This window comes from Mytilus edulis, chromosome 7, assembly GCF_963676685.1.
Source record: "Mytilus edulis chromosome 7, xbMytEdul2.2, whole genome shotgun sequence".
NCBI classification, from domain to species: Eukaryota; Metazoa; Mollusca; class Bivalvia; order Mytilida; family Mytilidae; genus Mytilus; species Mytilus edulis.
The window spans coordinates 56,374,082-56,389,660 of NC_092350.1; the positions used below are offsets into that span (position 1 = coordinate 56,374,082).

At 32.8% G+C, this 15,579-nt stretch overlaps 1 protein-coding gene across 2 annotated transcripts; it reads right to left on the reverse strand.

The window, feature by feature from the left end:
- Positions 1 to 11,004: 11,004 nt before the first annotated feature.
- On the reverse strand, positions 11,005 to 15,022 carry LOC139481831 (uncharacterized). 2 transcript variants are annotated; one of them, XM_071265346.1, is made up of 3 exons: positions 14,969 to 15,022; positions 13,994 to 14,118; positions 11,005 to 12,774 (listed from the first exon to the last, which is right to left on the reverse strand). In XM_071265346.1, the coding sequence occupies exon 3, from the start codon at positions 12,768 to 12,770 to the stop codon at positions 11,088 to 11,090; it is 1,683 nt and encodes a 560-aa protein (XP_071121447.1). In that variant the 5' UTR covers positions 12,771 to 12,774; positions 13,994 to 14,118; positions 14,969 to 15,022; the 3' UTR covers positions 11,005 to 11,087. The 2 variants fall into 2 exon arrangements, with proteins under 2 accessions (XP_071121447.1, XP_071121446.1); XM_071265345.1 differs by lacking the exon at positions 13,994 to 14,118 and having other exon boundaries at positions 14,969 to 15,014.
- Positions 15,023 to 15,579: the final 557 nt, after the last annotated feature.

Below are 15,579 nucleotides of genomic sequence, written 5' to 3' on the forward strand. Positions count from 1 at the left end.
CCAAGAGACTGAAATGTTACTGTGACAATTATACTACACATACTCAAAATTTTCCAACGTTTACTAAAACTACAAATAAGAAGTGTAAAGATACTATTCCATTTAGAATTAGTCACGATTTTCTTGATGTCTTCAAGGTGTTGATGTCAGTTAATTAATGCCCAGCTGTTGCTATCTTATAAATTGCATATCACATATCTCCATTTATCATTCTATCAGCCAACTTTTGTACAAATAACATGTACATGTACACAATTTTTTTTTTATTTGTACTTGTACTTTTACAAAAAAGTCTCATGTTACCCCACTTCCAAAATGAGCAAGCGGTAACGTAGATATTTAGTTTTGCGTAACTGTTCAATTTTGGTCTTCCTCGCGGTCTGCATTTAAACTTTGTCGAATTTTTTGAAAAAATTAGAGGCAATGATTTAAATTTTAACAACTAAAGTTCCAAGTGACGGGGGTAAATTGTAGGTTGATTGCTTTAATTATTGGTTGGTTAACGTCCAGTGGAAAATAGTTCATGCATGTTCAGGACGAGAACAAGTTAACAATAAATACAATAGAGGCAGGGCATCCGCGATGATGGTCGGGAAAATTTAAACTGACGCTATACATGTATATATATACTTGTAAACTTGTTTTAAAAACTAATTTTAAGAAAGAAACTTTCCGGGCCTTTTCCGACGCCTATTATGCGAGCAATATGGCCCTCAGAGCCCTAAAAGGTAACTTTGTTAATTTTCTTTCAGTCGTTTTGCCTCCCAACTTGTACATGTACATTATTTCCAACTCAAAACTAAAAAAAACACCGAATACCTATGCAAGCGTAAATTAACACGAATATAAAATCTAAATGATTTCAAGATCTAGCTTTTTTTACAGTCTGCTGCCGTTTGAATAATAAAAAGTCAGCCGTTTGCATGTAAATTTCGAGAAAAAAATTATAACGGAATCAGGGAACACGGAATCGGTCTGACTACAGCCAGCCCTAACTATCAACTTGCGTTTGTAGACGCAAGTGGATACTCGGGGCTGGCTTTATTCAGACTGTAATGGAACCTGAATTTTGTAATTTAATTTCTGCCGAATCAAGTGCCCATGTATTTCTCTGCCTTCGTTAACTTTCTAATGCTTCATTCCGATGTTGCTGTCCGTCCTGAGTAGACGTGGTTTATACAATTACAAAGCTGGCACTGTATTTTAAAATATTTCCAAAACTATATCGAATTTACTCTGTACAGACCAATGAATTTCAGAGACTGTTTACACATGGAACACAGGAAAAGTTATTCGGCTAAATAACCACTTATTTAATATTCCATAAAACAAACTATTTTCTGTATGATTTTCAACGTCTGCTTGTATTGTGCTTTTCCCCCTAATTATATCCGTATTCTCATCCAAATAAATTTCAATTTTGTCCGAGCGGTGTTTTTGATGACAATTTTAAAACGAATTAATAGTTGTAAAATTCCCCGTTTTTTTCACACATCAAGCTTCTATGAATTAGATTTCTACTTTCAAAACAAAATTTCATGGGGATACGGCGTGAATCATGAATAAGTACTTATTGCAAAAATAAACCAAGGTTTACTTTTATAAATTGTTATTTGGATGGAGAGTTGTCTCATTGGCACTCACACCACATCTTCCTATATCTATACCAAGAATAAAAATAAAGTGATAAAACTGTGCCTGTTATGCATAAGAACATATATAGATAAAGCGTGCAGATGCTTAAATATCAAAGAAACAGAATATTTAAAAAGTAAAGTAATACTTTTTAAAGATTAACAATCAGCAGAATGATTGCCGGAAAACGACAGGCGCGTAGCTCCCTATACGCCAACACGCAGTTGCGTGCACATCAATTCGGCATGCAAAAAAATAAATTGCAAAATAAAAATTTAAAGGATACACTTTCGAGTATTCAAATGATGTAATATCATTAAATAGCGGCATTTGGTTTCAAAATTAAAGTTTTATTGCAGATGACAAAAACGGGCAGTAACTTGAATCTATTAAAAGATTATAATTTGTTATACTCTTGTAGTTTCTCTGTTTGGAATGCGATGTACCAATCGGCCATAAGATTTATCAGAACCCTTCGATATCGTTAAATATGCCGATGCGATGTGACTACCAAAGCCAATCACCCTGCAAACACGCAAAACTAGTCTTGGAAAGTCTCATTATATTTTGCGTCCATAGACCACATGATAATTTACGAGTTATATCTTTAATTAATATTCTTTAATATTGTGAAAAGAAGTATAACATTATAAAACGTCTTTTTCTCGGGATATATCAGTTTGTTTTGGGGATATAATGTTTTTCTTGTATTCCTCGGGAAATCGTGGTACCGGAAAATGGTTTGGTTTTTCGGGTTTTGGCCATAGGACGGTTAATATTGAGAAGCTACATGCATGTACATAGGTACATGATAATTTATGGACCTGGAGTCGCGACTGCATGATATCAGTCAGAAAAATCACTGCTTTTCGCATATGTGCTTCCTCGTGTTGAAGGAAATACAAAAAACGAACAAATCGCAGCATTGCTTGAGACATACGAAACTGACTTGTGATGTAATTTGACAAATCCAATCGGGAGGTCGCTCGATGGCGAACACGCTTGATTACATCTCGCGGATGCTACCGCAGAGAGATCGTTCAGTGTACTACGTCTGTTGAAAACATAATTATGTACGATTAACAACGAACAACGACGGTTTAGCATCGCTAGCATTGCTGCATATTCATCGGGATTTTTGTGTGAATATTGACAAAGTACAATGTAATAAAGAAGTTCGTTTCTGCTAAAACCCGAAGGGCAGATTTTTGACACTTTTTAGGAAATTCCATAACACAAAAATGTGTTGTTTATGTATTCAATTAACCATGCTTTATTCTATGTAGATGTTCTATTCAGAAGATTTTTCAATAGTTTTGCATTCATGAATTATGTATAAGTCCTATGTAGATGTAGCATATCAATTAACCGTCCTACGGCCAAAACCCGAAAAACAAACCATTTTCTGCATAAAAGGGTCCCAAAATTTTTCCACATCGTTTCATTCTAGCTACGCCCCTGAACGATAAAACAATCTATGTCAAATAACCGCTACGTATTGCATCAAAACTCTCGGCACTCTGCATCTAGGGAAAGTTACCGTTAAAATGCAACACAAAACCCGCTGCATTGGCTTATATGTGTGAACGTTATTCGATAACGTCAGGAACGATAACTCATGGCGTAACGTCATTCGGTATCGTGTTACCTTAAGCACTATTGTTTGGTCCGTGCATCGTGTTGTAATTTGATTCTCATTAAGAAAATAGCTTTTTAGAACAAATACTTCCACAAATAAAAGAATAATCGCGATTTTTTGGTGGACAGCAAAGCTTAAGTCAGACTATAATGTTTAATGGCTAGATGATCTAATTTTACTAATTGTTGAAAAATTTAATAGTAATTTCGAGAAAGAAACATTCCTTGACAGTACAACTGAAAGTGTGCTTCGTCTTTAACATGTTTAATATCGAAACTTTTGTCTGAGCAGTTATATCTAATTTGAAAAAAAATCAATGTACAAGTATTTAGCCCCTTCATTTTACGAGTTAGAGTTTACCTGATTCAGATGTGATTTATATGTACCAATTATTACAGACTTTGATCATTATAGTATTTTTCGAACCGTTATATATTGTACGTGTATGATGCTAGTTACGGGAGTATAATGATAGATGGTATAGTGGAACAGGAACTGCACACCGGTCAAAAACACCAAATTTAACTCCCTGTAATTGGCGTGGATTGTGTAATCTAATAGTAGTTTTCTGTGCAGTTCTTTTTTTTCTGTTTAATGTCGGTGATTTTTTTTAAAATTGAAATTCATTGTTTGGGGTTTAATGTCTCTATCTATATCACAATTCGTTTTATTCTAAATACAATACATCAACATATACACGCGACTGTTGAGGTTTTTGTTATCAGAAAATTTTACAAATATTCTGTCAATAGTCATATTCATTGGATTTTTTTATTCTCTTTGTCATCATATTTTTTTCATTCTCATCCATAAACAATTCAACACCATAAACACCCAGTGTTTTGGTTGTACAAATGTTTTAAACACGATTTGTGCTTTTGATGTAATATTTCTGATTGGATATTGCCTTTTTTCTACAAGAATCAATTCTTTAAATGTATTTTTACATCACTATCTACTTCACAATATTGCAGCTAATATGTTTTCAATATATGTGTCGTTTTCTCATTTGGAAATATGTGTCCTGTTGTTAAACAACCTTTCACCTTTTGTATATTCTTTGATCATAAAGGGGTAGTATACTGTGACTAATATTTGATTATAAGTTAAACATGTACATGACCTTAAAAATATCTTCAAATGTTGTCAACTGTCAGCATCCAATTGGATCGTATGGAATGTGTTCTAAATTTTTATATTGTTATCTCTTTTGTGGTTTAAAAATCTGTTATTAGTCCATAGCAATTTTTTTTTTAAATGTGTGGAAATCTTTCATGTAATGTGTTAAGATTGATTGATTAACTTGTAACGATTGTTTCAGAATCTGATAGTAATGTCCTATAGGGTTAGACATTTACCGAACCGTTATTGTACATGTATGTTGCCTTTTTATCGGTAATGATATCTACGGGTAGTTTCGGAAGTATAATTGCGAATTATATAGCGGAATAAAAACTGCTGACTTTCCGAAGCAATCAATGTTATCCAATGCGTTAGGCCGGGTTTATGTCATTCAATCTTAGTTTCATGTGCAGTTCTTCATTGTTCTTGTTTGATTAATGTTTAAATTATTTTTTCTTATTTCCTAAGTACATCATTTCTCATTCTCAGCCCAAATGCAATACAACACCATAAACACCCGGTTGTTGCTATTAATTTATCATTTATGATCTGACCTTTTATCTACACGGAGCAATTCTTAAGATGTATCATTTACATCCATGTGTATCTGCTTTACAATACTGCAGCTAATTTGTTTTTAATACATGTGCCGTGTCCTTATAAGTAAATATATACACTCACTACTGTATATGCCTTGATCATAAAGATAATACAATGTGATTTATATTTAGTTTTAAGAAATACAGAACCATGGCTTTTACGATTATCTGTATGGCTTTCAATGGTAGCTTTCAGTATATCGTAGTTCGTATATCGTGTTATGTATAATTTTTGTTTTGTTAGTAGTATCTCTTTAGTGGTTTAATGACCGCAGTGTTTTCCATTCCGCATTTAAGCCGGGTGTGCCGACCACCCTCTTTTGAAAGCGGACCACCTTTCGATTTGAGGAGGTGGTCGGCTTTTTTTTCAAAATCCGGATTTTTTTCGGTTCCGTACCGTTAAAATTTGAATACTAATCCCGCCTTGTTTTCATTGACAAAGATGGCGTCCAATCGTCAAATTTCAATGTTTTCATTAATCAATCGGGGGAAAAGAAAGGAAGATGACGATGATGATAAAGAAAATGCTAGATCAAATAAGTTAAATAAAATTGATAGTAATGTTGAAGATGTGGAAATTAAACAAAAATCAACCAAACAACGGAAAAGACACGCAAGTGAAGACAAAATTATATGAGCAAGACTTCAAATGACTTATAGTCACAGAGGAAGGATACTACTGTTCTGTGTGCCAAAAATACGGCACAAAAGCAAGAAACAGAACAAAACCTGGATCGTAAGGCCTTAAATCCATGCTGATGCATAAAATTGTAAATGAAAGAAGAGATAAAAGAGATAAATTTTGGAAAAAATAAAATCAAAGAATATTTGACAATTAATATGACTACTGCTATTAATGTTTGTTCAACTCCATAAAATGTGAATATTATACTAATCTTTATTTCTGTGACCCCCACGTGCACCCACAGTAAATTAAAAAAGGTCATTCCTGCCAACTGTCACTATTTGCGGGGGATTTCCCCAATGGAGGCTCCCAAATGGAAATTTTGAAAGAGCAATTTTGTCCACAATTTCAACAAAACAATAAATTTAACAATGGCTTTAGTCTTGTAAGAGTATTAAGAAGTCAAAAAACAACATTAAAATATATCTGAAGGCCCCCTTGATGGTTTTGTGGGACTATAGGATCCATCTTGCATGTAAAACCCCCATGGGCATTTTGAAAAGTTGGCAGGTATGAAAGGTTGGACATTAAAAAAAAAAACACCCGGTTGCAAGTTATTTTTTTAAAACACCCACCTTACCTTAGTGAAAAAAGGAAAACACTGATTTATTGACCTGGTACTGCATTTCCCCAGTGCTTATTGTATTTTATTTATATTCTTGATTAGATACTTTTGTGTATAAATGCATGCACACTTTTCACTATAAAGGTCTAGAAAATGTACTTGAACTTCCGAAACACCAGAATGAACTTTTTGTAATTGACGGTATTTGTATTACCCTATCGAAATTTCCTGTTCAGTTCTTTTTCCCTCTTTTTTTAAGTAAATCGTATGTTTCTTCTTTGAATTAAATTGGTTTTTATAATTGTCTTTTTGTCTATTAAAACTCATTCTCATTTAAATACAACACAACGCCCCAAAAACCTGTCTTTTTTGTACGAAGGAACAATGCAGTATTTCAAACATGATTTTTGATTTTTTTGTTTGATCCTAATTTGATTTGAAAAAAACAACCCCATTTTGTCAGCTTTTCTTTATGTATTTCTTATCTTTGTGTGCTATAATATATTCACAACAGACACACTTTAATGACTGGTCGTTTCTATTTCAACAGTTTTTCAACTCGTCCTGCTTTAAGCACTATTGTTTGGTAATATTTTTTGATTATTTCGTTGTGTAGCTGCACTAATAGCGTAAAGCAATCAAAAGCAAATATTATAACAAGCGCATATTCACTTGATCAACCGTGTTGGACTGTTTATTCAATTTTATTGCATTCTTAAAAACGGCATGCTCGGCAGTTTGAAACCACCGTTAAGCTATAGAGTCATGAAACAATCGTGACACAATCATCTTTTTGGAAAGATGAAAATATGTCTTAGGATTTTACGACACTAATTAACTGTTGGATTGCTTTAAATTGTAGAAAATAAGCTGTGAAATAATGAAAACCTGCTGAAGACGTCTGTAACATAGAATATAACTTGGAGGACTGAATTAAAGCTTCATCCATCTGTTGATGCAAAAGACAAATCAGCACTATCATTTTTGTACAGTCATACATTATTTTATATTCGAATTTCAAGTTGGTTTAATACAACATTCAACATTTAATTGTGGTTATTTTTTGATACATGTTTTTGTCAATTTTATTTTAATCATTTTAACATTTAAAATTCAACATTGTTCAACATTCAACATTCGTTTTTAAGATATTAATATCTCCTAAAAATATATTATGTTGAAAAAAAACTGTTTTTTTCTGCTTTGCATCGATCTGATAAGTTGAGCCCTTTTCAACTGATTTCCTAGTTTGTCCTTATGTTACTCTGTTACACAACTGTATATGGTAAGCGAGGTTGGGCAGCTTCAAACATGTTTGTCGTATATTTTTAGTAATGCGGCGTTTATACATTGCCGATTATTGCTCCTGTTTGAGATCAGACAGCGATAACACACGAAAAGTGAATAAATCGGATTACTGTCCTCAATTATCTAGAATGTCTTGTCATTGTCTGAACGCAGTCGTTTAATTTCGAAACAGATTACTATTGGTCGGGAATGGTAAGGATAGTTCGGCCAAGTACCCTGACTAAGTAAGGTGCGTCCCGTAACATTCGGGGAAACTCACACGATTTTGTCTAGTCGGATTACGAGCGTGATTATGTTGTAACAGATTCTGCTGTTTGGGATCAGAATCCCAACAACAGTGTTCTGTGTTTTCAGGACGGTGTCCTGTGGAAAGGGAATAGAACTTTTCATTGCTGTTTTTCTGCCGATTGAGTCAATATAACATCCAGATCTTGTCAAGAGTTATCAAAGGTACCAGGATTATAATTTAGTACGCCAGACGCGCGTTTCGTCTCCATACGACTCATCAGTGACGCCCATATCAAAATATCTATACAGTCAAACAAGTACAAAGTTGAAGAGCATTGAGGATCTACAAAAGTTGTGCCAAATACGGCTAAGGTAATCTATGATTGGGTTAAGAAAATCTTAGTTTTTCGAAAAAATCAAGGTTTTGTTAACAGGAAACTTATAAAAATGACCACATTAATGATATTCATGTCAACACCGAAGTGTTGACTACTGGGCTGGTGTTACCCCCGGGGACGAAACATCCACCAGCAGTGGCATCGACTAAGTGGTTTAAATAGTTATCAAAGGTACCAGGATTATAATTTAGTACGCCAGACGCGCGTTTCGTCTTCATAAGACTCATCAGTGACGCTCATATCGAAATATTTATACAGTCAAACAAGTACAAAGTTGAGGAGCATTGAGGATCCAAAATTCCAAAAAGATTGTGCCATATACGGCTAAGGTAATCTATGCCAAGGTTTTGTTAACAGGAAATTTATAAAAAATGACCACATTAATGATATTCATGTCAACACCGAAGTGTTGACTACTGGGCTGGTGATACCCTCGGGGACGAAACGTTCACCAGCAGTGGCATCGACCCAGTGGTTTACATAATAATCAAAGGTACCAGGATTATAATTTAGTACGCCAGAAATGCGAATCGTCTTTACCGAAACCGTTCTAGAAAAGTCCCGTTATTAATACGAAATTCGTCAATGATACCCACGTCAGATTCAGAGACAAAGCCGTTTGCAATGTGGTAGAGCGGACCGTGATATGATTACTTTCTGACAGTACCTGATCATCTCGAATATGCCGACAGTTTTTTAACAGATAACTCCCTTCAGCGTCGGTTTACTGTCTGGTCATTATCTGATCTCTTTTCATTTTACACCATATACTTTCCAGTATCCCAATAATTGTTTTGTACCTTACTTTGTAATGTTTTTCACTGAAAAAGAACTATTGAGGTGTATTTTCCGGAATTTGCCGAGTATTGCCGGAATGCTATGTGATAACGTTACGGAAAGGCATGTGATAAGAATCGAAGCATGCGATAATTTTTTTCATATCAACCCGCTAAACACCATTTCGGAAAAATATGGAATTCACGTTAATTTAATGCATTTATCATACCGTAAAAAATATATGTTATTTTCTCGAAGAATATGATAAAAAGATATATCGAATAGGTTCGGCGACCTTTTCCTATATAAGATTGAAACCATCATGAGACATCTATCAAGTGAAGACGATTCGTCTCTAAATGAAAATGACGCCTTCTGCGCAGATGTGATGTTCGACGGTCAGGCACTTACTGTCTTAGAATCTGCATCCGTGGAAGAAGTTCGGAAGATCATTTCAAAGGCCCGTCGAAATCATGTGAACTCAACCCGTTACCAACTTCGTTATTAAACCCGTGTTTGAACAGCTTAGCCATTGTTAGCACCAATCATAACGAACATAGTGAACAAGTCATTACAAGTAACGTATATTCCAAAAACATTTAAGCAGCAGTTGTACGACCCTTACTGAAGAAACCGGGACTAGACAAAAAAGTTTTGAAGAACTATCGTCCAGTTCTTAATCTTCCATTTATATCGAAGGTCCTCGAAAAGGTTGTAGAATGTCGATTAGAGAACCATCTTCAGTTGAACGATCTTTTTGAAAGTGTTCAATCGGCTTACTTTTTATTGCATTTTTATTTTCTGTACTCTTTTTATTTTCAGTCATTTCTCATACTTACTTTTTTATTGCTTTTTTATTTTACTTGAAATTGAAGCTCTTCTGTTGATTTTCTTTTAAAATTTTAAAAAATGTATCTATATTTTAAAATAATTTTTGATGAATAATTTTTAATTTTCTTATATTGAGTTGTATTTTTTACGGTCTCTATTTAATTTTTTTTAAATTTTGTTTATATATATATATATTTGTATCATTGTTTTTATGCATTGTAAAGCGCTTAGAGTACATGTTTATTTAGATAAACGCTACATAAGCACTGGTAATAATGATTATAATTACTGTTGCCTTTATTTATTAGTGCTATAAATTGTTTGAATGTTTTGAACTCAATCCATGAGTATTTCTGAACAAATCCTACAGTGCAGGATAGAGATATTTCACCGTTAACACATCCATTGTCTATCTCTATAAAACCATATGGATACATTTCTAGAACAACATTGTTTTAGTGAAGTGTACTATCTCTAGATATTCGTTATTTAACTAAGTTGTGTGTCTAATATTTGAAAAAAAATCTAACTATATGAAATTAACTCATCAGCTTCTACATGTTCTACGTGAATTTGATTCCCAAATAACCTTTTATGCCTTATACAAATATTAACGATACAATTTTAAACTTCATATTCAATTTACCAACATTTAGAGGTTTTGCTAGCTATAATACCTGGTTTAATCCATCATTTTCTACTTAGAAAAAATCCTGTATAAAGTCAAGAATTAAACAGTTGTCATTGTTTCGTATGTTGAACTTTTGATTTTTGCAATTTGACTTAAAATTTACACAGAAATCAGTATTTTCTTTATTTCACTTTTTTTTTTTGAAAAATTGGAAAATCCATTATTGTCAGGTTCACGACGAATTGTTAAGTTATGTTAACTAAATGGAATATGATGACGATTTCCTATAAAATAAAAAAAAACCTGGCCAAGTAGTTTTGCAATGATTAATAAAATGAGGCATCAAACCTTAAAGAATTCAATGTCGACTGTGTGTTATTAAATCTAAATCAAAACCTGAAATACATCCAGAGTGTATGAAGACTGTCACTCATTCAATGTTACACAGAAAATCATAATGTACGTATTGAATGACCGATTTTTTGTTTATCATATGGCTAACATATCTTTTGAATGTATTAGCACTTTATTATCTACGAGAATGGCTTCGAATACTAGATTATGAATACATTAACAGAATACAGAGAAATTTTCATTATGGTATTTATTCTTAAAAAAAGGGGAAAAAAGTTTCCAACGCAACCATATGAATCTGTTATCAAGTTTAGTTTATGATGTCACATCAAACAAAAATGCTTTTTCTTTCACGTTTGCTACTAACAATTTGTTAGTCAAGAGATTATAGTGTAAAACGCTGGGATACTCAAGACCGTCTCTTGCAGACAGTATTTGCCTATGTCGTTGGCCGTCAAGGGAGATAACAACCACATTGCAAGAATCACGCCCTACCACATACACATTTCCAACATTATCTACAGATACACCAAGTGGATACGTGAGTATGCTTTCATCCATGAAAATCCAGTGTATTTGTCCTTGCAGACTCGTGCATGTAACTGTGTTCATATTATTTTCAGTATAGATAATTTTGTCGTTGCATGTAGTAACATAAGACATAATGGATAATCCTGAATTGATTATTGTACAAACGGAATCGTCACTCAAACTGATTTTCTTTAATCCTTTCTCTCTTCCACAATATATCAAAGCTTTATCTTTAAGTGCTATGCCATCATTTCTGGAGCCAACATTAATTGTTTTCTTGACAGTCTTCAATTTTATATCTATTAAAGAAATACAACGTGAGGAATTACCATAGGTTACAGCTATTATATCATGGCCTAAATATATAACATCAAAAGCATAAGCTGATTTAATTTCAAAGTCTTTCGATCCATCTTGATTGACCACTGTAACATAACCTAGACTGTGAGAAGTAAACAACATTCTACCATCTGGAAGCATTGTACAACCTCTAACTTCTTTACTATACGTATTGATCGGCTGAACCAACGTTAGTGTTAAGTCATCTAGAGACTTGGCTGGTACAGCAATGATCAGCTGGGCTTGTTTATCCTTCTGTCTTACAAAGGGAATATCCTTTGGTTTCGTCTCTTGAGCAACTTCTCCAAATCTTTTTACATCATTCGTCAAATTCTCCAAATATGTGTCTAATTTACAAAAGAAACGAGTATGACTCAGACTACCGCTTTTGCTTATTGACTGTATAAATTCTTCTTTTGTAGCAATGTCACGTTCCATTTGTTTCAAAGTAAGAAACGTCTGTAGTTCAGAAGCGTTCTGCTTTATTTTATAATGATTGGATTGGAATTCTTCAATATCTTTTTTATTCTTCTCAACTAATTTCAAAAATTGGTGAATATCTTTAATCTGCTTATCAATGGTTAAATTCAGTTCTTCAATTAACTTATGCTGAAGACAGTCAAGATGATTGTTAATTGCCTCCCTAGCCTTTAGTATTTTTGTCTCAATTTGTTCTTTTTGCTCTTTTAAGGAAATCAAATTTTCTTCACGATTTTGCTTAACACGTTGCATATAATCAGCTATATCGGAAAGCGTGTGCTCTATTTCCTGGAAGGCATTGGATGATTTGACGTTTTTGATTATGTCATCAATATCAACAAAATCTTTACATTCATTGTGTACTTCGATAACACATTTTTTACAACATGGACAGTCATGCTTTTTACAGAATATTTGGAACCTTTGATTATGTTTTCTGCAAGACTGGGAAACTTGGAGAACTTCAGATGGTAAATTTTGATAATCATCAATAGGAACGATGTCATGATCACGTGATGATTTGGAAATACTGTGGTGTTCTTTACAGTCATCACATAGCCCTTCATCGCATTCGGAGCACCATACCACCGATGGTTTGGTGACATGTCGAAAATCACAAATACCACAGATTGCCCAATTACTTGCCATTGTCCTAAAAACGAATTTAGATAATTCCAATATTATTCATACTATCAATATTTAGTTTGGATTGATATCTCTATACGATAAACAAACAATCAATAGCAGGCGATTTATTTTAAGACCTCCAATGATATTTATTTTAGCAAGACGTCATTTAAACCACTGTCATAATGGATATTGCAAAACGTTTGAAACAAATTTTGCATTTGGAATCATCTTATTAGTCGTGTATGATTGTTCTTCAAATTATAGTTCATTTATATGTTTTGGAATTTAATTATTAGTGTGACGTCCTGTTTTATTGAACTAGTTAGATATAGGAAGATGTGGTGTGAGTGCCAATGAGACAACTCTCCATCCAAATAACAATTTATAAAAGTAAACCATTATAGGTCAATGTACGGCCTTCAACACGGAGCCTAGCACACATTTTGGTTTAGAGCCAGCTTCTGGGTGATGTATTTTCGATCTGTGTTGAAGACCTATTTGGGGCCTTTGACTGTTTTCTGCTCTTTGGTCAGATTTCGGTCTCTTTGAAAATTTCCCCATTTCCATTCTTAATTTTTAAAGAGTTATTTCGGATGCAATATTGTATAATGATTCACAGGCATTACATGATTTCAATTTATCAATTAATGTTATAACAAAAATTAATTGTAAATGAAATTAAAGTAATTTCTTTGTTTACCTTAAATTCTTTTAATATAGTTAGTTATGTTAAAACATGTTATTTGTGTAGAAATACGAATAGAGATTCAATATGTTGGACTGTTAATATAATCAAGATCAGACAGTAAATCAATGTAAAACTAATCTCACCACAACACAGCAATGTTAGTTTTGACGATAATTAGGAATATGTATAGTTAAAAATAGTAGGAAAAATACATAGGGGATTTTAAGTCATGCAAAATTATCTTATCTCTGATGTGGAAGGAAATCAGTTGTATTTTATATTAAATAGTTTGATCCTAAGGATATAGGACAAATTCCTCCTGAATTTGTTTCACGGACAATGACAAAATAAGAAATGTTTTAAGATCTCTTCCATTAAAAAAAATATTTTCATATTTCTTTTATAAATAGGCAATTTTTGGCTGACAACCTTAATAGTAGTTTTATCCTAATAATATAGAGTCAATTTCCTCTGAATTTGTTTCACTTACAGAAACAAAATCAGAAATGTTTTAAGATCTCTTCCATAATATTTGAAAATAGTTTTACATTGCCTTTATCACTTCATGCATAATATTCCACTTCTTTTGGATCGATCTCTTAGGAATTTACTTCGTGTCATTTTCTTTACTTTTTATATTGTTACATATTTGTGTTTTTCTCTTATCCCTAAGGGTGACTGTAAATAGAAAAAAAGAACGGTAACGTTGATCTTTGACCGGCAGCACTTGTAACATCTCTTTTATTGGTCCGTAGATGGCCTATCTGTTGCAAAGCAAAATGTCTGTTCATATCCAATATATTTTACCTAGGCAGTTCAAATTTACCCTGTCTACATCCCGAACAATCTCAATTACATTGATTATATTTATTGGTGATGTTTCTTCGTCCTAAACTTAGATACTTGTAACTGAACGGGAAACATTAACAAATCAATCAATTTTTATCCAAGTACCTTTCACTCAGAGACCTTTCATCTCTATTGTTGTAATAGTAGGTGGAAGTTTCGGCTCGCAATGTTTAGTCTTTCCATATCTGTCCACCAACATAACCTTTTCTATCATTGGTTAATTTGCAAAATTTTTGACATTTTAGTTGGAAAAATATGTCTTAATTGTTTTAAACAATCAACAACATAAAAGTTATGATAAACATGATAAAAGTATGTATATTTTTTTGTTATTGTAAATAGTCAAAACAAAGCTACAATTTATCATAAGGTAATTAGTGATCCTGAGAGGCTCCGATTTAATTATTCCTCAGTCATTTTATGCATACAATTGATGCATTTTACATAACCTAAGTAGTATACTAAGTGAAATCTGAGTTTGAGGAAAAGCTAAGATGTTTATATATACGAGCCCAAGTTAAAACGAAAGTAGGACACAAGAAATATAAATAAACCTGCCAATTGGTTATAAATAATAAAATGAGATGTACAGAAATGACGATTTAAGGTTGTCATTAGTATTAATTTCACATCAGGTCAAACAAGTTTAATTTTGAAATTCTACCTTACAAATACATACCATGGGATAATAGTAACGTGCTAACAGGAAAGAGCGTGATTTTTCCCTACATGCACTATTTTTCTAAATATAGATAATATTGATAAACTTAAATTGCGGCAGTTTTTAAATATGTGCAACGGCAAAACTGAAAATCCTAAACATAATCAGCATCAGTGTGAGAAAGTCTGACTTTTGAAAAAAAAGATAATAATTGAGTGATAATCATTCCGAATAATAAAGGTATAGTAGTTATATTTATTTAACGATGTAACAATATTTTCTTCGAAAGAACAGAGAGTTTTCGTTTTGCTTTGTTTCTTTGTTCAATAAAACACACATTCAATCAAATAAGATATCGTGCTTACCATATTAGATATTATAACATCAAATGTATATATATAATGTCTAAAAGTAGCAAAACGTAACTATCAATCATATCAGATTGTGAATATATACTGATACAATTACTTAATTAAAATTATATAAATGTCTAAGAATATAACTTAAACATGCTAATTGATTCGTTAAAAAGTTCTATTGTATATAAAATAAAAATATAAAAGCAATATTTCGCTAGACAAACTAGCTTCATGAGGCGTACGCATATAGTACATAATAGTGGTGAAATC